The sequence below is a fragment of the Microtus oregoni genome, unplaced genomic scaffold (assembly GCF_018167655.1).
Source record: "Microtus oregoni isolate MIOR12 unplaced genomic scaffold, Mior012 000014F_ref0000157, whole genome shotgun sequence".
Classification (NCBI taxonomy): domain Eukaryota; kingdom Metazoa; phylum Chordata; class Mammalia; order Rodentia; family Cricetidae; genus Microtus; species Microtus oregoni.
The window spans coordinates 48,304,625-48,332,537 of record NW_024543073.1 but is presented as its reverse complement, the minus strand read 5'-3'; the positions used below and the strand labels follow the sequence as shown (position 1 = coordinate 48,332,537).

Sequence of the window (27,913 nt, the reverse complement as noted above, 5' to 3'; positions counted from 1 at the left end):
CGAAGAACAGCTAATTCAAAGTGGGGTATTTGCAGACACCAAAGAGCTTATTTTTCCAGAGTATTTTGGCCTTCTGAGAGGACAGCTCAGACCTACAGAATATCAGAGTAGCTCTCTCTGGCAAACTGCTTGGAACCCAGGGATAACGAACATTTTCTTACAAAGTGGTCCAAACCATCACATTAAACTCCAAAGAACCTCCTTACGCCTCCAGGATAAGCAAGAGCCTATGTGAGAGAAGAAGGGGTTGAGAGGAGGGAGGGGATATTGTGGTTGGTATGTAAAATAAATGAAAAAATGTTAACTAAATAGAATAAATTAAAAAGAACAAAGGCAGCATTGAAACAGTCCAGCTGGCACATGCCTGTATTCCGCAGTCCTGGCGCTCTGGAAGCTGCTGCAAGAAGATTGTGGGTTTGAGACTAGCCTGGGCTATGTACCAAGACCCTGTCTAAAGTAAATAAAAATCAATAGAAGACATCTTCTATTGGGGCTTGGGGGAAATTTTTTCATCCTGTCTATATTCTAAACACTCTTTTTTTTAAAAAAAGATATTCCTTTAGCTTCATCTGAAAATACAGATAATTCTACTCATTCTCACTGGATGCTCAGAAAGATCCAGTTACAGAGATGATGTGGGCAAAATGATTTAAGAAATTACCAATAATATATTAATAACATACTTCTTATAGTCATATTCTTAGGTCAAACACTGTGGGCAATAGGAGCTATTAGCCACAATTTACAGATATGAAATTAGAATGTGAAGAAGGATGCTTATTATTTCGGGCTTGAGCAGATGGGAACCAACAAGTGGCTTCTTCCAACAAATTGGAGCCAGTGTAAAAGTTGAGAGTGCTTGAAAAGAAATTCTAGACACTAACAAAACAAAGTTTAGCTGCATTTTTTTCCAAATGGGTTTTGCTTGAGGTGGCATGCTGCAGCTCCTTTAAAAGAGGTTTTACTGATTCAATGGTAGCAGCTGCATGGTTTCAAAATGGCAGCTTCCCAGCTGTGGGCCATGCTGCTATCAAAAACTCTGACTCTTTAGGGAAACCGAGCAATTGTATGGGGTTTGTGAGTAGTGTATTGTGGTTTGCTTGGTAGCAACATGGACTGGCTGTGTGCCTGTAAGTGGGGTGTTGTGCATGCCTCAGAGGTGCAAGTGGCTCCACCATGCTGGACTGGGTGGGGCAAGCAGAAAATAATGTATATACTAGTAATGGCACATTAAGACTTACAAATACAGCTGGGTGGTGGTAGCACACACCTTTCATCCCAGAACTTGGGATGAAGAGGCAGGCAAATCTCTGTGAGTGCGAGGCCAGCCTGGTCTACCATAGCTAGTTTCAGTTCAGGCACCAAAGTTACAGGGAAACCTTGTCTCAAAAAAAAAAAAGAATTAAAAGAATTACAGGATACACAATAGGACAGATTCATACATAAAAGACCTCTAAATGGGTAACAGTGTTAGATAAATGTACGTAGAGAGAAGAAAAAGAGTTTAGAGAGTTGGAAAAGAAGTAAATGGTTTACAGCAGTCATAGATTAAATGAAATATTAAAAAGTAATAGAGTAAAAGAAATAAGCCATGTAAACATGGAATATATACAGAGAGTCTGGATTCTGTATATTATTGTGTTATCTTTGAGTTCTTTGACTGTGAATGAGCTAAGTACAGAGAGATATTTCATGTACGCACTGCTAAGCTAAACCATCATGTACATTATAAAGGTATCATGATTTCCAAATTTGGGTCTAAGGATATGTTGCTTTGGAAAAGATGTTCTTCTCTTGTTTCCACAGAAGATGAGAACCTGTGGATTGCTTTCAGACTGCTATGGTTTGAATAGAACAAGACCCCTGAAGGTTGCCATAAACACCCCAAAAATTACTATGCCCAACAATCAGCAGGAAGCAGTATGAAGAAAACTATACCCATATTCCCAAATATTGTCTATAAATGTTTATTTACATTTAAAAGGGGATATGCTATAAATATTTGCATTGGTGTGGATCTTGGTTTATTGATACAAATTTAAGGTCAATTTTGTTACATGTATATGTATTTCTGATCTTGATTAAGGTATTGTGTTTGTGCAGCTCATTTAAAAATGTAGTATAATAGATAGTCATCTATAACAGTCAAGTTTGTAGTCATGTTAGGTTTTCTAGATGTACAGAGATGTATTTCAGATGGATATACATTCTATTACAGAATATGGCATTTAAAATGTTTAAGAACTTAAGACTTTTCATGACAATGAGATACATCTGCTCCTGGCATCACCAAGCTACTTCAAGAGGAGGATGGGCATTGAAGAGGCTCTTTATTGAGTTGGTTAGCAATTTGGGCAAGAAACTGCTCTTGCCTGGACTTCTTGTCTACAAATGCAGGACCTGCAGAGAAATGACTGCTGAACTTGCCTAAAGGTGAGATGGTCCTTTGGGGTTCCTGCTTCACGAAAGAGTCTGCTGGATAAACTGGAAGTGTCTTTTAAATTTCCTGCTTCATGGAAAAGTCTGCTGGATACTATGTGCCTTTAGGCTGAAGATGGATACCCCAATGGTACAGAAGAACTTTGGGTGGCTGTTCAGGCAGTGAGATGTCTCTGTCATTTCTAGAGGTTTGGAAGTTGCTAACATTGTACTTTATGTAGGCAATATTATATCCTTCTGGAGTCTTTGATGTAGTTGAAAAATTATAGTTATAGTTTTCCTTAGTTATGATAAAAGATAAAGTAGATGTAAATATTGTAACTGTAATACTTGCTTGATACTTGTTTTGTTACATGTAATTTTACTAAGTTAAAACTTTCCTTTTCATTTAAACAGAAAGGGGGAAATGATGACAGAAGGGAGGTCCTTATGTCTATCTGTTGCTTTTATTGGTTAATGAATAAAGGAACTGCTTTGGACTTATAGCAAGGAAGAACTTAGGTAGGTGGGGAAACCTAAACTGAATGCTGGGAGAAAGAAGGGCAGAATCAGAAAGAAGCCATGGAGCCTCTGTAGAGAGATGCTGGAAACATTAGCCGGTAAACCACATGGCGATACACAGATTAATAGAATTGGGTTAAATTAAGATGTAAGAGTTAGCCAATAAGAAGTTAGAGCTCATGGGCCAAGCAGTGATTTAATTAATAGAGTTTCTGTGTGATTATTTCAGGTCTAAGATAGCCAGGCTGCTGGGAACCAACAAGCACCCCTTCCTTACTACAAGAATGTCAGGGAGGGTGAAGGATTAATATGAAACAATGACTAGAATGCCACAGAGTGATCCTCACATCCTGGCACGATAGTGATCCTTATACACCTGTCATCAACTTGCTGCTTTAGGAAACTGTCTTGTTCAATCTGAGAAAAACAAAACAAAACAAAACAAAAACAAACAAAAAACTACAGTGGAAAAGAATTGTTCATGGTTATGCAGATAGCCAGGGTCACAGTCAGGACCTAGAGGTCTAGAGCTGGCAGTGCAGCCAATGCAGCCTAGTTCTGCTTCCCTATGTGCCATGCTGTAGGCTCAAATGCCATCTCCAGTCTTCTGACCATTCCATTTCTGTTATCTTAGTTGCCTCCTGGGGTTCTTCTTGCTGCCATCTAGAAGTGTCTACTCTTAAGAACATCTCAACATGGACTGCTAACTTCCCAGTGTCATCAGCACAGGGCTTTGGGGCTTTCAAAGTTATCTTGTGAGGAATTTTGAGCATCAGATTGGGCACACATGTGGTTCAAATCTTGATAGTCAGACACAACTCAGCTATAGAACCCATTTGTTAATCATATTTTCCATAACACATTCTTTATGTCAGTTCTTTCTAGAAGAACCCCAAAGCCCCAAAGACTCCACTTTTCTGAAGAGAACATGGAAATCATAAAATATGATCAATTAATTGTATACATTAGGCTTCCTGAATTTAAGTTTTCAAACAATATGCTTGCAGTCAGTATAAAACACTTTCACAAGCATCTCTAAAGACAGCAATGCACTGTATGGATTGGAACTCACGTATGCACCCAGCCCAAGGAAGCTTCCTGAATGCAGGAAATGTGTCTTTTGGGGTTCTGGGTAACAGTTTCATATAGCTGCCAGCATTCTAAACAGGGAAATAAAATGAGAGAGCTGGAGGTCAGGGTCATGACAAGCGTCTAGCAGACTCTTGGCTGCTGCATAAGGAGCCAATATCCTTAATATGTAGGCAATGCTCAGCACACGTGAGGGGCAGAAGGACAAGGTGGTCTGGATCAGAGTATTCTGTGGAAAGGAACAACTGCCAGGCTTCCCCAAGATCTAGGCAGAACTCAGTAAGCAGCATGCAGACTGTGAGACTGGGTGCCACTGGAGGACTAGAGTTAGGGGACATGGAAGTCACCTTAGATACTTCTGGCTATTGTGTTGAGAGACTGAAAACCACGCTGACACCTGAAAACTTCCTTGAGTGGCTCAGAGGCCAGCCCCCCCACCTGCCATAGTTTGGCATTGATGCAGTGGAGGGGGCAATATCACTGCTTGAATTTACAGGACTTGTTCAGCATATGCATATGCAGCATATGAAGAAATAGAGGGTAACTCTGAGGCATGCTGACAAGGAATAAGTTGTTTCAGCGGAGTGAGAGTTTGGGTATGTCGCTCATTGAGTAGATGCTGGTGTTTTCACAAACATGTGCATCCTAAGGGGGCCAAATATTTGGGTGACAGGAATGCAGATCAAGAAGCCAAGTTTTAGCTGCTGTATGTTTAAAACAATCCTGAGACAAATAAATGGACAAATCCAGTAGAGCTTTGGAACAAAGTTGAAAGCTCTAACTACATAAAAGCAAGGATTGCAAATTTCAGAAAGGCCCTTAAATGTTATTTTAAAGCCATTGGTCTTTACATTGCTATGGATGTTTACATATTCTAAAACAAAACTGACATTCTGAATTTGAATACACTCTGATTTGGGGATACATTGTTTGCTGAAAATGATTTCTGACCCCTTTCAGAGCAACTTTTGTTACAGGGAGAGAGGGACAGAAAAAGAAGGGAGAGAGGACTCAAGAAGCTTCGGGCTTCTCCCTTCTAGACAGTGACTGCAGTCTTGTTGCTCAACCTCCAAAGGTCCAACTTCTTCCAGTAGAAAAACAAACAGCATTGTCTGTTTGCATTTGCATACGGTAACCGCTCCACAAAGAAGCATTTGGGGAAAGATATTTTCTACAGTAGGACTTTTTCTTAATCTTCCCCTCCACTCTCTGATCTCTTTTCTCCATAGCGTGAGTCTCAATTGGTCTGAGATACACTTAGTTGCCCAATGAGAAGGTTAATTGACCACATTCAACCACACTGACAACATTAAGGGATTCTGCACCCCACAGTCTCAGAGGCTTTAACTTTAACAAGATGCCAAAACACCCAATGAACAAAACCTTGAGGTAGACCTGATTCCCCAATTACCCATAACTACCAATAAAGGCTTCAAAAGTATTCCATTCCAAAGAGCAGAGCTCTCAGCAATTAGACAATGCAAGGTAAATCACACAGAAAGAGAAATAAAATGGATGAGGAATGTTGGCCATGAATAAAAGACACAAATAATAAAGGTAGAAGAAGAACATTTAGAAAAAAATTAAACACCCCACAATTTGTTTAAAAGTCCAAGCCAAAGTGGAAATGTGAGGGGGAAATACACTCACACCACAGCAACTCAGCTGCAGTCAAAGGAAACAGGCATGGCAAGAAAAAGGAGGAAGGAAAACTTTGCTCTTGTGTACTTCTGGCTTGGTGACTGACGCCATGACTCTCAACAGTAACAGACAGTATTGTGCCGGCTTTTAGACCAGCATTAAAGAGACAAGCAAAGATCCCAGCGCACAATGCATTAAATCTCAGGTGTTGGGAGTCACGGCCACACAACAGACTAGTTAAAATACTCTAATCGGTTCATTTTCCCTTCTTCAATTAAATCTCTAATTACTTCCACAATGCAAAAACAATTATGCTGGTCTTAGATAACATTTTATTGTTCTTCTCTCTGCCATTCCTGTACTTGTAATAGTCAACCACAGAGAGCATGGTCTTTGTAGTTAAAAATCTAGATGCCTTCATATTCTCGCTCGACGCCATCACACAAAGGGCCAGACTCGTCTGTGAAATGTGAATAAGAAGAAGTCCTTTGGAGTCCATCACAGCTACAGGAAGAAAACATAGAAAGCATTCGGCTTTTTGAAGGTATGAGTGTAATAATCATAGGCACAAAAATTCTGGGACCCAGATGGCCTGCTCAGGGAAGCAGTGACTACAAGGCTAGCTCCATCCAAGGTAATATTCATAACAATACAAGGCCAATCCTACAGGATGTCACATGCTAGTTAGTTTAAGTGATTTACATGCATCAACTAATTTGATCTTCAAAGGAACCTTCTGTAGTGTATACAAATACCCTACCCGTTTTATACATGACATTCAGAGATACAGTACAGTTACTCCTTGACCACGTAGATAGGTAGCTAATAAATAAAATGGGATTCCAAAGCTAGAAAATTAGGTACATATCCCAAACTCTCAGTCCCCGGTTCAAGTTTAGCAAATGAATCATATTTATTTTTGCTATTGTGTCTTTAGTAGGTTGCTTAGAAAAATTTTCTTTTCTTGTGTCATTAATTACTCACTGTTAACAAAGCTGACATGATTTAAAGACTACCTAGGAAAATTTGCACACATGCAACTGTAAACCCGCAGTCAGTTATCTGGACACAATACAGTGAGGGGCCTCTCTGTCCATCTCAGGGTGGCCAGAGCCTCATGAGTTTCATCTGCCACACTCCTAATGTCAGAAAGACTCACTTGGTCATGATGACTTAATACAGTTTACTAGTTGTCTAACAATGCTTAAAGGCTGATTATTAAGAATTTCAAAGCAAGCATTTAGTATATGCATAGTAATCGTAACAGTCACAAGAGGATTTCTGGTTCTTTCCTATTTTAGAATGGGATGTAAGAAAAAGTAAAAACTGGCACTGTCTCACAGTGGGACGGGAGCTCTGGGGTGAAGGCATAAGTCACAAACAATGCCACACCAATTCGGGGTTATGATTATTAGGGTGGTATTTATTTAAAGGGGAAAAAACTTACAGATCACTGTCCCAGGCAACAGCCCTCTACGCAACCAGGAAAGGAGTCTAGTCCCCAGCAGAGCAGGAAGTGAAGAGAGAGAGGAGAGGGAAGTGGCCGCTTTTTTAAAGGGAGAGAGACCACGCCCCATGGGCTGGTATCTCAGCTGTGATAGGCTGGAGGAGTGGGAGGACCTCCCGCAACACCTCCCCCTTTTGTTTAAATAAGAGAGTTCTAAACCTACTATGAAAATATATATAATAAGTACAAATATCCTATTCTAACTAGCTTAGGTCTTATATAATAAATAACTTGGCCAAGTCATGAGAGAAAGTAACTACATTTATATAGTCTTCAACCCCATCAAAGATCTGAGAAGGGAAATAATGTTACCTGGGTAATTAGGAAGTTCAGTAAAACAACTTCCAAAACATGCAACAAATCACAGAGACAACTGGCTACCTGGGCAATCACCCAAAATCACGTTAGCAGCGTTGAAGCAACCAACTTTTGCTAAGGTCTAACATAACTGACATACCATTTTCAAAGGCAAGCAACTTTTCAAAACTATCTTACCCTGTCTTGGCAGGATATGACAGCCCTGTTTTATCCATTGATGCATGCTCTGTATCTCTGTCAGTGGTTGAGGTATGGGCATTTCTTTGCCCAAAGGCCAGTTCTGCCAAAAATAAAAGCTCCAGGTGGAGTGTCTTTGGTGCTCAACATTCTCTCGGGAATAGAGCGGTGTTGCCAGGAACAATCGTGTCTCACTACCACAAAACTCTGAGTTAGATTAAAGGCCATTTTTCTACAGCTCTTTGAAGAAGTTGAAGATTATCTATCTATACTGAGTATAATCTCTATATATCTAAAGAACCTGATTAGTCTATTATAAATGACAAACTTAGATGACTATTAGTCTATATAATTCTCAATATCTATCTAACTTAAAGACTAAGACAATAAACGACTGTGAAACAAATGAGGACAATGACCTCCAAATATAAACAATGTACAAATATACATTGCAGTAGGTAAATATATATCAATACACAATCATTATATAAGTATCTTAATCAGAGGTAGAAATGTACACTGCAATATGGTAAATATATACAATATATATATATATATCAATACAATATATGTCAATACATAAAAAATGTTTTAAACAGAGGTAGAAACATGCATGCGTACAATAGTCAATATAATTTAACTTTGTATCAATATACAAGAATCTATACCAATGTATTCGTCTAAAGACAGTAACTCACAATTACAAATCTATTATCCCATCATCCCTCTTTTTTTTTTTCAAAATGATCCCTGAGCGTATAAAATTCCTCCCCCAACCCTCAATCGTATACTAATTATAATCAACCCCTAAATGATGTCCCTAAACCCAAGGGCAAACTGGGAGAGGGGACGTCGTCCTCTAGAATTACTTCCAGCTGTCATGGGGGCGACGTTCTTTCTGGGGGATCCTGTGAAAGTGAAATGATGGTTAAATTTCAAGCTCAATGTCTTTTAAAATTGCCAATAGTCTCTGAGTATTTTGTGCAGGTCTGGCCAAAATGTTGTATAAGATGTGCACCATTTCAGCTAACCAAGTTGGAACTGTCTTGTGCAGCTGGTACGAAAAGCAGGTCTTGTAGTAGCACTATCAGTATCATGACATCATATCAACCTGGTGGAGTTGTTGTTATGGGGCCCCATCTTCTTCCTGGAAACTTCAAATGTCACTTCAGGAAAAACTCATTGTTCATTATGAAAAACTTAAATATTAATCATATAGACATATATAGACATATATATATATTCAATGAAAGACATGATAGATATATTCAATGAAAAGTATGATAGATATGAAGAAAAGCAAAGATGTTTTCTAAACTCATATTTCTTTCTGTCCCATATCATGGCTCTTGACATGAGACAGAAACTCCAGAAACTCTGGGTTTTTCTCTTACTAACAGGCTTGGAATTGGAGAGGGACTGAGCCAGAGTCCAACTTCAAAACCAGCTTTATAAATTTAGAAATATGGTTTAATATTACTTACACAACCCATTCAGTTGTCTTGATATTTCCTATTGGGCAGGTATTTTTCCATCTGTCAGTATCCAAACATCCAGGGTCCCTTGAATTTCTCAAAGATGAGTGTTTTCCTGTGGAGATAATAACAGAACCCTGCCCCCATTCTATATGTTTTTCTTACCACCTGTATGAATATCATCGTTGTGGATGAGTTGTCATTTCTCCTTTCCAAGAGGTATCTCCTCTTCAAATCGAAACTTTATTAATTTTGATGGTATCCACAATTTTTCTTCTCCTGTGGAAACAAGAGTAAAACCCCTTCCCCAACGTAGCACATCTCCTGGCTTCCACTGAGAGGTCAGCACATCTTTGAAATAAATCGGTTGATTTAGTTCAGCAGACTTTTCCATTATCCAATGTCTTTCTGCTGCTGTTGTTCCTTTCTCATTAGCGTTAAGAAAATTCAAGGTTAATAAAGCATTATGTAATCTATTTCTGGGGGTATTTTCAGTCCCTTTCTGTTTGTTCAGCATATCCTTTATAGTACGATTTGATCTTTCTATAACTGCCTGACCTGTAGGATTATTTGGTATACCTGTAATGTGTTTTATATTATAATAATCAAAAAAGTGTTTCATTTTCTTAGATACATATGCTGGACCATTATCTGTCTTTATTTGCGCAGGTATACCCATGATGGCCATAACTTCCAATAAATGTGTGATTACTGAATCAGCCTTTTCTGAGCTCAGGGCAGTAGCCCATTGAAAACCTGAATACGTGTCTATGGTGTGGTGTACATATTTTAATTTACCAAATTCCATAAAGTGGAACACATCCATCTGCCAGATTTCATTTCTCTTAGTACCCTTTGGGTTACTCCCTACAGGCAACGGTGTTTGATTATAGAAAGAACAAGTAGGACATCTCTTTATAATGTCCTTAGCTTGTTGCCAAGTAATGGAAAATTCTTTCTTTAGGCCTTTACTATTGACATGATGCTTTTTATGAAATTCCGAGGCCTGCAACACACTTCCAATCAATAATTGGTCAATCTCAGCATTGCCTTGGGCTAGAGGACCAGGCAGACCTGTATGGGACAGGATGTGTGTTATGTACATCGGACAAAGCCTGTTCCTGATTATGTCTTGTACCTGGATTAACAATGAAGTCAACTCTCTATCATCTGGTATAAATTCAGCGGTTTTAATATGCAAGATAACTCTTTCTGCATATTGTGAATCTGTAACTATATTAAGAGGTTCTTTAAAATCCCTTAGCACCATAAGAATGGCATATAATTCTGCCTTCTGGACAGAATTATAAGGGCTTTGTTCCATCTTACTCAATTCATCTGACTTGTAACCTGATTTCCCTGATTTATTTGCATCAGTATAGAATGTACGGGCTCCAGTTATTGGAGCATCACGTACAATTCTAGGAAGAATCCAAGAAGTTCTTTTTATGAGATTAAGTCTATCACTTTTGGGATAGTTGCTATTAATTTCTCCCAAAAAGTTAGCACAAGCTCTTTGCCACGGTTCATTGTCTTCCCATAACTTTTTTATTTCTTCAGTAGTAAAAGGCACTATAATTTCTGCTGGGTCTATACCTGCTAGTTGACGAAGTCTCAGCTTACCTTTTATAATTAATTCAGAGACTTTTTCCACATAAGTTTTTAATTTTTTACTTGGTTTATTAGGTATAAATATCCACTCTAAAATAATATCTTCCCTCTGCATTAGAATCCCTGTAGGAGAAATTCTGGAAGGCAATATGACTAGGATGCAGCTAAGATTTGGGTTCACCCTATCCACATGTGCCTCCTGTAATTTTTCCTCAATCATTGTCAGTTCCTTTTCTGCTTCAGCTGTCAGTTCTCTTGGACTATTCAAATCTTTATCACAATCTAAGGTTTTGTTTAAATGAACTATTAGATCAGGTGTTATCCCAACAGCTGGTCGTAGACTGGAAATGTCTCCTAACAATCTTTGGAAGTCATTAAGAGTCTTTAATCGGTCTCTCCTAATTTGTGCCTTTTGCGTTTTAATTTTCTCTAACCCTATTCTGTAACCTAGGTAATTAATAGAATTTCCTCTTTGAATCTTTTCAGGGGCAATTTGTAATCCCCACCTAGGCAAGACTTTCTTTACTTCTTCAAACATCCTTTCTAAAGTATCTTTATTTGCATCAGATAACAAGATGTCATCCATGTAATGATAAATGATGGACTTGGGGAATTGTTTACGAATTATTTCCAATGGCTTACTTACAAAATATTGGCACAGTGTAGGACTATTGAGCATACCCTGTGGGAGGACAGTCCATTGATATCTCCTATTAGGCTGAGAATTATTATAAGTAGGCACTGTGAAGGCAAATTTTTCTCTATCCTTTTCTTGTAACGGTATAGTGAAAAAACAATCTTTCAAATCAATAACTATAAGAGGCCATCCTTTTGGTAACAGAGAAGGCAAAGGAATTCCAGATTGTAGTGGGCCCATAGGTTGAATTACTTTGTTGACAGCTCTTAGATCTGTCACCATTCTCCATTTACCAGATTTCTTTTTTACAACAAACACAGGAGAATTCCAAGGGCTGATTGATTCTTCAATATGGTGAGCATCTAGTTGCTCTTGCACCAGCTGTTCCAATGCCTGTAGTTTATCTTCAGCTAGAGGCCATTGTTTGGTCCATATTGGCTTCTCAGTTAGCCATTTTAAAGGTAGGGCTGTTGGTACCTCTAAAGGTTTGGTATTTGCTGTATGTTCTTGTACAGCCTGAATGGCTGGTGACCTTTTTCCATAATACCTCATCATATCCTTCCCAGAATTATGAGTTCCTGGAAATACAGGAATGTTAATCTGGGTATCTCATTGCTGTAGCAGGTCACGGCCCCATAAATTTATGGCAATATTGGCTATATATGGCCTTAGTCTTCCTATTTGCCCTTCGGGCCCTATGCATTCAACCCATCTTGTGCTTTGTTTTACACGAGATAGGGTTCCAATTCCCAGGAACTGAACATCTACCTCTTGAAGAGGCCAATTCGGATGCCAAGATTCTGGGGTAATGATACTTACATCCGCACCTGTGTCTAATAAGCCTTCAATAAAAGTGCCATTTATACAGACTCTTAGCTTTGGTCTTTGATCATTAATAGAAGTCTGCCAAAATATACATTTACTCTGTCCTATTGGGTTTTTTGACTCATCCTCCACACGTAATTCTTCATTTAGTACAGTATTACTTTTTACAGCAGAAATTGGAGCTTTTAATTTTCTTGGTGAGGCACGTTCTCCACTGTGACTGGGAATGACTGGGCCACTGTTGGCTTGGGGGCCTGCGAGAGTCCCCCCAAGGAGTTTCCCGATGATATCGGATTACCCCGTCTGTTGTTGACCTACATTCGTTGGACCAATGCCTGCCTTTACCGCATCTCCTACATATACCTGAAGGCCGAGGTCTCCTATTTTTGTCATTCCCAGAGGAGATAATATTCCTAGAAATTCTTTGCCTGCAATCCCTTTGCAAATGTCCTAATTTACCACAATTAAAACACCTGGCAGTTTGATGTCTCCTCATTGCTTTGGAAATCGCTTCTCCTACCCAAGATTCATCATTATAGCTAAACGTCTCAACATTAATCGTATGCTGAATCCATTCATCCATAGGTGCTGATCTAGACTTTAAAGGCCCAATTATCTTTTTGCATTCTATGTTTGCATTCTCAAAAGCTAGAGATTCAAGAAGTATTCATCTAGCTTCTGGTTCTGTTACCCCTATGTCCAGAGCCTTAATTAATCTTTGCAAAAAGTCAATAAAGGGTTCTCTCTGTCCCTGCCTAATTCTGGTATATGATTCAACCCTTTTTGCTGGATCTTGTATCCTATTCCAAGCATTTAAAGCTGCTTGGTGACATAGACACAGTACTTCATCGTCATAAAGAGCTTGGACCTGTGGATCAGCATATTCTCCTGCACCAAGAATTTAATCTTGGGAAACCTCAATCACCTTTTGCTCTTCCTTGCTGTTCCATATGTTTGGATTCTTCTCTGAAATAAATTCCAAACATCAAGGAAGGTCCATTATCTAAAACTGCAGACACTAACTGATGGAAATCATGGGGAGTAGCTCTAGCATTAGAAGCCCAAGTCCTTATCATTTCCTTTACATATGCATTGTGCAAGCCAAAATTAACAACAGCTTGCTTAATTTCTTTCAGATCATTCATTGCTATTGGCATCCATCTAGCTTCTCTGACTCCCTTTGAGCCTTTAGAAGTTGATGCTTTTTCAGAATTAAGTATAGGGTATGTCGCTAGAACCCTGGGTAAGCCAGTTCTAATAGCTGGTGGAGGCATTGTATCCTGTCCTTGTGCCTCCTTACTCTGTTCACCAGTTGCAATAATTTCCCCAATCTTTTCAAATCTTTTTATCATTGTCTCTCTTAAATCCTGAATCTCCTGACCTGTATATATTTCCAGTGATTTCACTGAGGTATCAATTTTTTGGTCCCCATTCTGCACCTGTGATTCCAAAGCTTTAATTTTTTCCTTCAAAGATAACATGTCCTCCTTAAACTTTTTTTTGTATATCATGTAGATTCCCATCTTGGAGGTACATTCTGTCTGTTACCTTATCAAAACTTTGTGATAAAGTCTGAAGGTCAAATTCAACAGCCTGAACCCTTTCAGGTAACTTTCTAATACCCTTGGATATGGAATCAATTTTGTCTGTCATAGTATCCACTTGTTCAGATAACCTCTGATTTTCAATAATTTTAATCCTGTCAATTAGTTGTTCATTATTAGTTCGTAAAGATTCTATCATTCTTAGGAGTGCCATATTCTTCTGTTCATTATTAGTTTGTAAAGATTCTATCGTTTTTAGGAGTGCCATATTCTTCTGTTCATTATTAGTACGTAAAGATTCAGTCGTTCTTAGGAGTGCCATATTCTTCTGTTCATTATTAGTACGTAAAGATTCAATCGTTCTTAGGAGTGCCATATTCTTCCTTAATGATAGAATACGGAAAAGAAAACTGAGGCCTAGTAACAAGCAAATTAAGGTATCCCCATAATCATATAAACCTTGTATGATGTAATTCATTGTATTAGTAAATATAAGTTTACTAATCCATTGTATTAGTGAAAACAAAGCAGTAAAATTTGCGTTAGAAACGAAAACTGCCATATTACCTATTATCCAGCAGGTGGCGCTGTTGCAGAGTCGCGGTGAAAACATGGTCCTGTTTCAGTGCCTTAGTAGATGTTAAAAACTGGAAAATGCAAGTTTCTCAACAAAGTAAATGTAATTAAATCAATTCCTGAGACGGAACCAGAAACCCAGAATCCAGGGGTAGAGAAGAGCAATCTGGAAGCCGCTTATGCCTCCACGTGACAGAGTCACCCTGAGGGGTTGCAGCTTTCAGCAACCGCATGCTCTGGTTCGTGCCACTTAAGAGCTGTACTTGCAAGGGAGATTTAAAAACGACTCAGAAAAGACCAAACCACGCGGGCAGAGACTACGCGGGCCTGTGGAGTTTAAATCCATGTGGGGAGTCCAAGGCCACCGCTGCAAGGCACAGGCGGCGGCTGAGGAAGGGAGGGCTCCCGCCTAGCCAAACTCACGGCTGCCAAGCAGGACTCTCGGCCACCAAGCCGAACTCATGGCCGCCAAGCCGAACTTGTGGCCGCCAAGCCGAACTCACGGCTGCGAGCGGGGAAAGGAGAGGTTCTGAAACCAAACGTTGGGTGCCAAAATGAAGGCGTAAGTCACAAACAATGCCACACCAATTCGGGGTTATGATTATTAGGGTGGTATTTATTTAAAGGGGAAAAAACTTACAGATCACTGTCCCAGGCAACAGCCCTCTACGCAACCAGGAAAGGAGTCTAGTCCCCGGTGGAGCAGGAAGTGAAGAGAGAGAGGAGAGGGAAGTGGCCGCTTTTTTAAAGGGAGAGAGACCACGCCCCATGGGCTGGTATCTCAGCGGTGATAGGCTGGAGGAGTGGGAGGACCTCCCGCAACACTGGGGTTTTATGTTCTTTGTGGCTTACTACTACTCTCTGTCTGTTACATCATGTGCTCCTTTTAAACCAAGTGAGATACAGCTCATCCTTCAAGGTCTGGATCCAAAGCCATTTCCTTCGAGATAATACTTCTGATACCAGAGCTATCGAATCACTATTTCTCAGCATATCCACAGTCGCTGGAGTGTCCCTCTGCATATCCCTATCATAGTGTGCCCAGCATGACACAGCTCTGTCTGCCCCATCTCTGGAGATTCCTACTGAGTAGGAACTGGAAGGAGAGGATGCAGTCTGACAGTTAAATGTGGAGTTTCAGAACTAGCCAAATTCAACTCAGACCATGGCTGCATGGTCTTCCATAAGATCTCTGTCTACTGGATAAACATAATATAGAGTGTGTACTCTGGCCCCAAGGTTCCTGAGTTCAATTACCAAGCTCCTTATTATATCATCTATTCATGCCAAAGTTTTCTCACCAGTATGATAAGAATGATGAGAGACAAACTCTTCATGTTTTGTGAAAGTTAAAATAATGAATCTGGGCCAGCAAGATGGCTCAGTGGGGGAAAGTAATTAATGCTAGTTGTCTTCTGATTCCCACGGGTGTACTGTGGTATGTGCATGGTACCCAGACACACACAAGTGTGCACGTACATGCACACAAAGTAAAAGCATGAATCTGTGAATTATGGACAAAAACAACAAAACCACACTCAGTAAATTTCTACTCTTTGTATTAGTATCTGGCAGATTTGGGTGATGTACACTTGTTTGTATACAGCTAAGCTGAAGTTAAAGCAGTTGGCCCTGGCTTCTCTTGGGACTTTGCAAAACAGCTCTATCATTTATGAAAGAATAGATCGTTTTACATGTGGCAGAGCATGTAGTTATTAGAATGTTGATAGCAGTTAATTTATGATAGGGCAGAAGGCAAATATTGTATGAACCTTGGCTAATAGGTAGTTCTTGCTTCTCTTGTTGCTCTGAAGATTGCCTTGTATCCATTAAAGAGAAGACATAGCTCTATCACAGCGCTACATCTGAAACCATATTTATATGTTCAGGATTCTTTTCAGCTGGTCTGACAGACATATGAGAGATCAAAATACTATCATAAGATTAAAGTACATTAAATGTTTAAAATTTTTTTCTACTGAGTTTTAGAAATACCTGAGCTTTATAATCATTTATAAAGTGCAAGCCAAGAAGTACCTGGGTGGTGGCAGTGCACGCCTTTAATCCCAGCCCTCAGGAGGCAGAGGCAGGTGGAGTTCAAGGCCAGCCTGATCTACAATGCAAGTTCCAGGACAGCCAGAGCTACACAGAGAAACCTTGTCTCAAAAAAACCAAGAAAAAAAAAGAGAGAAAGAAAAAAAAGAGAATAGTGGAAGTTAGAAAGGAATCTAAGATGGGCTTTCTAGTTTTTTTTTTCTTTTAGAGAAATATTAAACAATGCCTGACTCATGGGCCTTTACATGGTATGAACAGCCTTGGCTCACATGTTAGTGAAGGGCCTTACCAGTGTCTACGTGTTTTAATAGATGAGACCGCTTCTCTTGAGCAGTTTGTCAGACTTGGCACGATTCCGTCCATACACTGCCGTACTCTGAGCACTAACAACTGATCACACCATCTTTTTCCTAATGGAATAGTTATTAGAAATACAGGTGCTCTTTCTATAAACATCCCAAATCTGTGTGCACGATCTGATACATGACACCATGCAGGAAGCATTTTGATTGGCTCTGCATTTTCTTGGACAAAACCTTAAAAACCAAAGAGATCGTAATTCCTCCTGATGTAAAGTTGCTTTGGTAGTTAGAGTAATGTCCTACAGGATATCTTATCATTGGATCAGAAGAAAATGCTGTAATAGAACTGAATTGATGCTTCATTGCATGGCACAGGCACACAATGGGTTTGTGCACCTAAAGATGTCAATATGAGAACATTCTTTTCATGTCCTTTTCTAAGAAGACAAGATCATATTAGGCAGATGGTTTGCTATGCCATTTTAAAACTGTTTGTATTTTCTTGGGTGATAAAATATTCCTTTGAGAGATAATTTATAATGGCTGCCAACCAGCATATTTTAAGAATAACACAGTTAAGAACGAGAGACAGAAGATTTCTGTGACTACGCCCCACCCCAAAGTACCAGCCTCGACAGGAAGGCATCAAAGAAACTCTTTAAAAACACAATGAAGATGCTGAAGTATAGCTCTCCTTGACAGACAGCTACTGGCAGGGTGTGAGTGTGGAAGAACTCAGTTTCCTTTTAGGGGTTGGCCACAGAGAGTTTGAGCAAGGACCAGTGGCTATATGGACAACACAATTTTTTTAGTATATCTTTTTTGTGGGGTGGGTCACAAGGGTGGGGAGGCAGACCTGGGTGGTATGGGACAATTCTGTATTCTTTCAATTATATTTTAATTAAATGCTGATAGGCCAGTAGCCAGGCAGGAAGTATAGGTAGGACAACCAGATAGGAAGGAAAGACGGGCAAAGAGAACAGGAGAATTCTGGGAAGAAGGAAGCTCTTTCCCCAGTTCTGTCCAGACACTGAAGAAGGAAGATGTGACCTGCCCCGCCGAAAAAGGTACCGAGCCATGTGGCTAACATAGATAAGAATAATGGGTTAATATAAGTTATAAAAGCTAATATGAAGCCTGAGCTAATGGGCCAATCACTTTATAACTTTTGGAGACTTTTGTGTGCACTACAAGCAGGCCCTTATGTTACACCTGGGAGGACTGGGAAGTTAGGGTGATTGAGGTGCATTATGTGAAACTTCCAAATAATCAATAAAAATATTATGTTAAAAAGAATAAACTTTAATTTCACTCTAAAACTTAATGTGGCTGATTTACCTGGATTAATAATGAGGTACAGTGGCCCCTGTTTTACTTCATACCTCCTGGATCTTATGTGTTAAGAGGGAACCAATACTGAGAAGGGGAAACAGAAAGAAAAAAGAGTTGACTCTGGCTAGAGACATATGCTGTAGTATGACCACATTTGTATTTAATTGTGATGAATTTCTACATTGCCTGTTATTGATTCTCGCCAGAAATCAGTAGAGCATTAATGCAGAATTAACATTTTTAAGGAAAGCTGAATAAGGTTTATATAAACAACTGGAATCTAAGACAAGTACGGTTCTGTGAAACAAAGCCTATAGAGGAGGTGGGAAATGCAAAAGGAAAATGAGAAAAAACAGTCTGGAAGGAAATGATTTCAGAAGGGAAGAGACTTGAGTTCATTGGTATTTTATTTGCAATTGCTTATATTTCACCTGTCCATGTGTGTAGGAGGGGGCTTATATGTGTGTGTATGTTTATGCTATTGAGTCCATGCTGAGCTCAGAGGACAACTTGCAAGATTTTGGTGTGGGATATTCTTCTGTATGCTGTGAGTATGTTTTATTACCATTGGTTAATAAAGAAGCTGATTTGGCCAATAGCCTGGCAGAATAGAGCCACACAAGAAATCCAAACAGAGTGACAGAGAGAAAGAAGGTGGAGTCAGGGAGACACAAGATATGAGGTAACACGTTACAAGCCTTGTAATAAAATATAATTTAATAGAAACAGGTTATTTTAAGTTGTAAGAGCTAATTAATAGTAAGCTTGAGCTAATAGGCCAAACCATTTGTAATTAATATTAAGTCTCAGAGCAGTTATCCTGGAATAGGCAGGTGGGAGAGAAACCTCCAGTTACAAAAGTTTGTTCTTTCCTTCAACCATGCTGGTCATGGTAATCAAATTTGGGTCATCAGATTTGGTGACAGGCACCTTTAAGTGCTGAGCTATCTGCAAAGTCTTGATAGAGTTGATTCTTAAAATATAAATAGCTTCACAAAAAACAAGGAGTATAGCAACCAACAAGCTTTAAAAGCCAATTCTCTCCACCTCTTTTATAATGAATAAGACCATTATATATGGTGGAGACCATAGGCAGTTGTGGGGCTTCATCCTACTTTCCAGAGAGCTAGGGGGCAGGTCAGAGTTAGGAAGGAGAGGTCCAGGAGTGGGGGCTTGTTTTCTCCACATCTACTCAAGCCACCAAGTGTTCTGCTCTACTTTGGCGGTCCAGTGTCCTAGCCAAGGACCCTTCACTATCTACCAATACCCCTGTGGTACTTTATCTCAGAACCGCATCAACACATCACTTTGTTTCATGTCTGTGCAAACTAGTAACCTACTTACAGCCACTTCATCCTCATTGTCTCATCCTAAGAACCATATGACCTGATGCTCCGACATCACCTACTTCATGCAAAGTCACCTAGGTTTTCAGTCCAGTATGACAATTTCCAATACACATCTATATCTTGGACATGCACCTTTGGATTCCTAGAGACTTCTTTAAATATATATTTAAGAAATTTCCTTTTCCCCAAGTAAACAGCCTTCCTTTATATAGGCATTTTCCAGCTGCCTGGAATTTTTGTCTACCTAGGACTTGCCATTAGCTGGAAATACTTCATTTCTGAGCAAACTATGACTAGCACAATGAATAGATGAGAGGCTCACTCTTCTTGGGAAATTCACTCCAGATTTCATGTTTTCACCCTTTCATCATAAAAGCTTTCTGATATAGATGCATCACTTTTTGTGTCTTCTTTCTGTCTAATTGGCTGACACTGAAAATCCAGCACTGAGATAAATTAGCTTCATGGGCATGACTTTATGATGTCAAAGAATTCAAAGGTCATGTGAAAAATATATGGGCCATTCTCTTCTATGAATTTCCAGCAATTGCTACCTATTGATTTAAATTATAAATTTGCATATGAAACAAAAATGTACTTTCTTAAAACTTATTGACTTTTGTTTTTGTGTATATGGGCATACTGTCTGTGTATCTATCTATATGCTGTGTCCATTTTGTGCCTGCAAAATCCAGAGGGTACCTGATCCTCTGGAACTGAACTAACGGCTAGAGGTTGTTTGCTGTCATGTTGTTCCTTGGAACTGAATTTCAGTTCCTTTTCAAGAGCAGTAAGTGCATTTAACTCCTGAACCATCTCTCCACCCCAACTACTTTTCCTAAGACAGGTCTTAACGATGTAGCCTTGGTTGACTAGAAACTCACTCTATAGACCAGTCTGACTTCAGGCTCACAGAGATCTGCCTATCTCTTCCTCCCATACTGAGGTTGAAGGCATAAGTCATCATGCCCAATAATTAAAAACAAAATTTAAATAAGCAATTTATTCACTTGAAATAATAAGAGATAAGTGGCAATCAACATTTTAAGCATACTTGGGGAATAAAATTAACCAGTTTCTAAACATTTCTGTTACACCTTTTCCACCATTGATCTTCTTTATGCAATTTCCTTAATAATTTCAAGAACAAGTAGCCAAAATTTAAGAAATGTCCCTTCCATTTTAGTGTTAGCTTTACTTAAGCAAGAACAATCTTATTAAACTGTAAACAAAATAAATATTCTCTGGGATTTTTATTGTTTTCTTTCCTTGTGAAACATAAAGAACTGCAGTACAAGCGGAAAGTCAAGGAAGCAAATATGGGTTCAGACGCCAAGCTGTTGGAGTAAATTACTTCATTCAGCGGCAGTCACCCACTAGAAACAAGGTTGGGGTGGACAGAGTGCTCTCTCTGAGCACGCCTAGCGAGTTCTATCAAGATGTCTTTCGTCAATTAGCTTGCTCGATTGACTAAGCATCTCCTGCCTCGTTTACTTGAATAAAGATGGAGCAGGGAAATTCCAGCAAGATGAAACGATCTTCACAGAGATCACTGAGAAACAGTCCTCACATAAAATAACAGATTCCAAGCAGTACACCACCTGTCTAGATAATAAATGTGGCTGCTTCCCATTTAAAAAGCGAAGTCATTGAAATTTCCAAGTTATTTGTCAGTTTTGATAAAGAGTACAGGATCAAACATCCAAATATTTGAATAGGGGAAAAGGTCTCATTCCTTGTTCTATTTTTTTCTAGAATTTGTTCTTTATTTTGATTAGGTAGCTATGTATCTCCTTAAAAAGTGAAAAACAAACTTCAGAGAATTATTTTTATCTTAACTATTATGAAATAAGTAGTTAGCAATATAATATTTAGAGCCAAAGAATTTTTGGAAATAACAAATACTTCTAAGGAGGTAAATTAACAGGCTAATACACTAAAACCCACAGGAAAAAAATGGATGGTGTCCTTGATGAGACAATGGTAAGAAAAAAGAATGGACATTATCTAAATTGGATCCATTATTATGAATGAATTTGACGTTGTGATTCTCTTCTATTTCTTTTTCAAAACCCAAAATATAAGAGACAACAGAGTTGCTGCTGAATTTGACAGATTTTCTACTGAACTGGGCTCTTGCACTAAATAGTACAACTGACTTTGTTCAAAGCCACTCATTTTAATTGAAATAAAACGCCAGATATCTGGTCTCCAAGTCTCCCTCCAATCCCAGGGCTCGGTCTTTTTCAGATTCCCCTTTCTCGTGCACATGATAAAAGAGAGTGTTGTTTGTAGTTTAAAATATGGCACATTCCTCTAACTACCACTCTCTTCTCAGAAAGTCTAGAGAAGGGGTTTGTTTTCTTTTAAATTAGTTTCCACGGGAAGGTACACAGGTGATCACGGGCTCTGGGTTCTCAGCAGTGTGTTGAGTTCGCCCTCGTCTCCTTTTCCATCTCAGTTCACTTTCTGAAAGCAACTTCTCTCTACGCCTGAAACCATCTCAAAACTCAAGTAAGTACAGTACAGCTTTGTAAGTTTTGTCATGAATATTTCTGTATTTTCACAACTTTGCCTGTTTCACAAGACCTAGGAAATTCCAATCCAGAATGCTTAGTTATTACATCCTTTTAGCAAGATGCACAAAACCGAGATGCTCAAAATATTATTGGTGTATAATTATTATTTCAGTATGTTATACTTCAAAATGGGTTGAACAGAGGGTACGATTTGTTAATTAATGAAAGTATATGTGACTATAATAACTGAAACTTTAAATCACTAAGACTCAGCTTAGTATATCTATATTTTTAAATCTGTTCCCCAAACTTCAAAATATATCTTTATTGACATGTAAAATATATCTCATCTCTAGATATTAATTTGAATGTGTAAATCTGTTAATCTAAAAAGTTTAGTTTAAAACAAAATGTAAGCTACTGTCACACCGTATGGATCTATAAACACCCCAGATTTTTGTTTATTAATACAAGTTGGGAAAAATGATTCCTATGTTATAAGAAGATTTTAAAAATAGAACAATATTTATAAAAGTAAAATGTAATAATACACATAATACACCCATAGTTTGCAAACTTCTCATTCTGCTGGATGCTATAAGTAAGGTAGAATTCCTTACCAAGGATGAATTCCAGCTGTGGTTCATTGGGGATCTTCTGGATACCTAGAAATAGTAGGGATACGTTTAGGTTTTAAAAGTATTTGTTATCAATACTATAACAACAAACTACTGTTTCACCTGACCAGATATGTACATATATTTTTGGCAAAATTAATAGAGTCAGATAATCAGGCTAATCATTGCTGGTTCTCAGGCGAAGGCAAAGCACATGCTGTAAAGTCAGTAGAATTAATGACAACTCACAGCCATAGAGAAAACCCAAGTGGCAATGTAGAACATGCTTGTCAACTGTGTCGACTTAGTTTGGAAGTGTGCAGATAGAAGTGGGAGTTTTACAAGGAATCACCTCACCAGGGAACTCTCTTAAGTGTGTTTTCTTTCAAGCTCCATGACTTGTAAATATGGAACCATTAACATCCGGGATGGCTCCAGCCAATTTCTAGCAGGCATGGACACAAAGATGCTTATTTTGCTCACTTATGATTATTTCAATCAAATTCTGCTCAACCTTTACTCCTTTTGTCAGTGGCATTTTCAAAAGAAGACAGCACATCAAATGATAGAAGACAGAGTAGGAGTGGGGAAGTGAGTCTCAGAAGGAAGGCCTAGAAATGTGGTGTGTAACTGTGAGAAAGTGAGATGCTCAGAATGCAGGAACACATTGTGGGAGGTGGATGTTGAAGACCATAGGTAGTCAACAGCAATCCCTTGTGGGAGGTGGATGTTGAAGACCATAGGTAGTCAACAGCAATCCCTTGTGGGAGATGGATGTTGAAGACCATAGCTAGTCAACAGCAATCCCTTGTGGGAGGTGGATGTTGAAGACCATAGCTAGTCAACAGCAATCCCTCATGGAAGGTGGATGTTGAAGACCAGAGATAGCGAATAGCAGTCCCAAACAAGCATGGGCAAGGGTGTGAATGAATGGCATTCTTTGTCACAGCTCATAAGTAGCCAAAGAAACCAAAGTAAAACATATATAAAATTATATCACTTAACAATAAATGTAAAGCCCCTGCCCTTGTTTGAGTGTTCCTTCAGAAATGGTTTAAATTAACTAGCATTTGCTCAATAACCTATTTTTAAATCCACTTGTTTGAGCAAGATGCAATGCCTTCTTATCCATAGAGTTAACTATTTGTTGATTAGTTTTTTAGTACAGAAACCCTTTATTTTTTTCTCTCTTGCTGACATTTAAAAGGCTTCAGTTAACAATGTTAAGCTGTCCAAGGATGTTAGAATCATTAGGTAAGTTCTTGTGAGATAATCCAGTTTTGTTTTTGTTTCAAATACTAATAATTAACTCTGCTCTAAGCTTTGACCATCAAATGTATTGGCAATGCATTCAAAAAAATACCATTTTCTAAAGACATTTTTTAAGATACAAGGTTAATGAGGTTAGGCATCTATCTGCTAGTGCTAAAAATGAGTGGAAAGAGAAGGCCAGAGTTTAAACTGAAGAACAAGCTGAAAACCTAGAATTATAAGCATGAGAGAAAACACAATATTCTTTTAAATTTCTTAATTACTTGACTAGCACAAAAAATGATTCCAATGTTCTGATTTAAATCTTGGCCAAGTCTTTAAGCATTCTGAGTTCTGTGGATTAGCCGACTGGGAGAGCAGGGAGGCAAACCTTGGGGAACACCTTTCACTAATGCTTTCACCTTAAATACCGCTTGGTCTTAACAAGGTCGAGCTTCCAAAATATTGATTCTCTATTGGAATAAATAAATGCCAAATGGAAGTTGTTATTACTTAAATATGATTAGCATCTGGAAAGGGTCCATCAAATGAATTTATCAGTGTTTTAATACACGTTTGAAAACTTGAGCACTGGATGCTGGTTCATGCTGACATATCATCTGCCTCCCCCAAGATAAAGCTGAGAAGAATGTCATGCACTCGCAGCCCAAAGCATAGAGAGAAAGGGGGAAACAACTGGGTAATCCCATGCTCCTTGGTGAAATCCAGGTTTCTGTGAATGCGCAAGGATATTTGTTTGGCTTACACGTATCTGGGTTATAGTTTGGCTCTTTAGAAACCTACGGGAGACAAGACACATGTACTTACTTGTGAATTGAATGTCCTCAGGGTCATTTGCCTGAGCTGTAGGAAGAAAATGCTGGCCTTCTTCTGAAGTTCCTTCCTCTTTGATTTCCATGATCCACCGCACAACTGATTTCTTGTCCACGGTGTCTTGTCCAAGTGGTACCAGTGAATGGGTTCTGGTTTAAGGCTGGTGTGTCTTCACTCTAACGATCTAATATCCCACTGTGAAATTCTGCACACAGAAATACCAAGATTCAACATTGCAGCCATTTTCGAGCTCAAATAACAGCTAAGAATTAATATAGAAATTACAACAACTCACAAATTTCCTTTCCTCCATGTCCAGGCCTCTTGCACTTTCAGAATCAAACTACACAATGCACTGGGAGCTCTAGGCTAAGTCAATGTTTTCAAGGTAATCATTAGAGTCATATGAGAAATTCCTAAATCCAGAAAGGTATATTCATCCCTTCAATTTAATTTAATTTTATTTTTATGAGATACATACAGGGTTGCTAACTTAAGGTGCATATAATCATCCCTTCAATTTTATTTACTGAGCTAGAACCCAGCAGATGGCATCCTGTCAAGGAATTTGCCTACTTAGCCACTAATACCATCACTGCAACTCCTTCCCTTGGAATCTCCCTTTATGTCCCAGATGTCCCACTCTGCCCCGGGCAGAGCATGAGTCACAAGCACATAGCCCTAATTGGCATGTCCTTCTCTTCCAAGATGGGCTCTCAGGTTCAAAAGGGGAGTTTCCAGCCTTGTGATCTTCCACAGAGTCTCCTACTGTTCTGTCTGATGGTGGTTTAATTATTTCATGATTGAGGTATGGTGGGGAAAGAATGAAAAATAATTCTAAAAAGCTGAAGCTCAAAGGAAAATGAGAGCAACAGAGAACTGGTGGTGATCAATACTAAAAAAGGACCCCCCCCCCCCCCCAATTTAATACCCTGTTACAAATAGTTTCAAATAGTTACAAATTCATGTTGATATACATGACCAAGAATGAATTGAAAAAAAATCAATGTCGTTTTAAATCAGGTTACCAGCTGAATTAAAATGTGCAAAAATCTTTAAATGTCTACGCAGCGCCATTTAATGAGATAACAGTCAACGAGTTTGGTTTGGAATACTGATGTGACCTCAAAACCGACAAATCAACAATCCCACATTCTGCTGGTCTTAACAAAGTAGCTTCATTTAGAATTCAGTTTTAGTTCTTAGAAATCATTTGACAAAATTCACATGCAGAAAGCAACATGAATCTTTAAAAAACATTACAATTTAGCTGCAGATATTGGTCTTAATGATATAAGCAAGAGACTATTGTCTAAGGTAAAGGACTGTCTGACATCAATTAGATCATAATCATCAATTTCAAAATTATTTTTTCAATTAATACAGTTCTTCTAATTTCTTTTTTGTCTATTACATTCATAATTCTTTTTTGATAAATACACACGTATTCATTGCAGTCTCCCAAAGACCTGAAAATTCTGTGGCTCTTGATATGAGAATCTTATCAACCTCATTATATTATTTTAATTAAATACTCAACCCTTAATCCTGATCATTCATTTTAAAAAATTGCAAAACCCACAAGAGATGATGCACATCCTTGGTAAAATAGCCACTCAGCAGAGTGAATATGAATAATTGATAAAATAAACGCTAATGCAGGTCTGTGTGCACACTTGCATAATGTAGAGAGAAGGGACAAGAAAGAAGTATGATGCTTCTGAACTTTTCATGCCATGGTCACACTTAACTGTATCATCGACCAAACACATACAGCATGGGAAAACCGTACACAAAGAAAAAGTGCTGCTGCTGAGAATAAGGGTCTATTTTTACTCTTCGTTTGTTACACTGAAGAATAATTTAAGATTTCATACTTGCTATCGAGACATAGGCTTCAAACATATCAGTAGCAAAGCTCCAGAAAACTGTTCAGTTTCCAGGTGGTAAGTGCAGTATTTACCCTGCTGTGGTTGGCTTCCTTTTCTGGGTCTGTTTGGAAGTTTTCTGGCTTGCTGGTCATTCACACTGTGGTTTCTGCCTACCACACATATATTTAAAGGTCCATTTTTAAGCATGGGGACTGTTCCTTTCAGGTCTCCTACCTTCAGACCTACCCAGAAGCAATGCATAAAATGCAGAGTTGTACTGCACAGCCGTGGGCAAGCACTGTTGCTTCTCCTGCTCCCCAAGAAGAGGACGAATGATGCGGAGCTATGTTTACAAGTTATAGATAATTGAATAATATTTCTCATAGACCATGTAATAAACATTGCTAAATATTTTACATGCCTCACTCTAAAATTAATACTGTGACACTGTCACAGAAGTCATGAAAAGAGATCATGGTTAATTAGTGATGGAGGAAGGTCATTGGCTAATAAAGGAACTGCCTTGGCCCATTTTATTGGTTAGAACATAGGTAGGTGGAGTGAACAGAACAGAATGCTGGGAGGAAGAGGAAGTGAGCTCAGACTCGACAGCTCTCCTCTCGTGGGCAGATGCCTCAGAGAGACGCCATGCTCCCCGCTCCAGGGAAGATGCACGCGATGAAGCTCCGACCCAGGATGGACTAGGCTAGAATCTTCCCGGTAAGCACACCGAGCTGTGTTACATAGAATATTAGAAATGGGCTAGTCCAGGTGCAAGAGTTAGCCTAGAAGAGGCTAGATAGAAATGGGCCAAGCAGTGATTAAAAGAATACAGTGTCCGTGTAATTATTTCGGGGCATAAGCTAGCCAGGCGTCCAGTGTGCTGGGAACGCAGCCCTGCCGCTCCTAATACTTTCCTGGGCAGACGTGATTCAGCTCCTATTACTACAAATTAGAAAGAAACTGATCATACATAGGACAAAACAGAGACATTCTACAGTGAAGGAACAGTATGAAATATCTTCAGCATTGAAAGCTGCAGCCTGGTGCTGGTCATTCATTATTGACTGCCAGAACAATGGCATCTTCTGGTCAAGATTGAGTGCTGAAGGCAAACAGTGGGTGGGCACAAGACATGATACCAAGAATGATGTACTTAACCACTGTGGTGTGATTCAGACGACACCCTTCTACTACACTGACTTAACGTGGCCTTGCCATGCTTTAGAAATCTGTAAGGAAAAATTGAATTAAAAAGTTTTTAAAAAAGAACTGAAATTGTAATAAAAATTACAAAAAGATAAAATAGAGAATAGAAGAATCAGATCCATAGTGATTACATTCAAAGGTATAGTAAGGGTACTCATCTTGTGATCAAATGACACCGTTTAGCTGTACCAAATGGTGTCATCTGTCTACGGGGACCGAGCCCTGGTATTTATT

At 38.9% G+C, this 27,913-nt stretch overlaps 1 protein-coding gene across 5 annotated transcripts in view; it reads right to left on the bottom strand.

Annotated features, from left to right (window-relative positions):
- The window catches only part of Inpp4b (inositol polyphosphate-4-phosphatase type II B), a 766,439-nt gene that overhangs the window by 342,261 nt on the left and 396,265 nt on the right, over nt 1-27,913 (bottom strand). For all 5 annotated transcript variants that reach the window (XM_041663514.1, XM_041663517.1, XM_041663511.1 and 2 more), the window contains exons 5-6: nt 24,594-24,804; nt 22,518-22,562 (exon numbers count right to left, since the gene is read on the bottom strand). In XM_041663514.1, coding sequence (XP_041519448.1) covers nt 22,518-22,562; nt 24,594-24,684 — 136 coding nt within the window. In that variant the 5' untranslated portion in view covers nt 24,685-24,804. The remainder of the gene's footprint in view (nt 1-22,517; nt 22,563-24,593; nt 24,805-27,913) is intronic.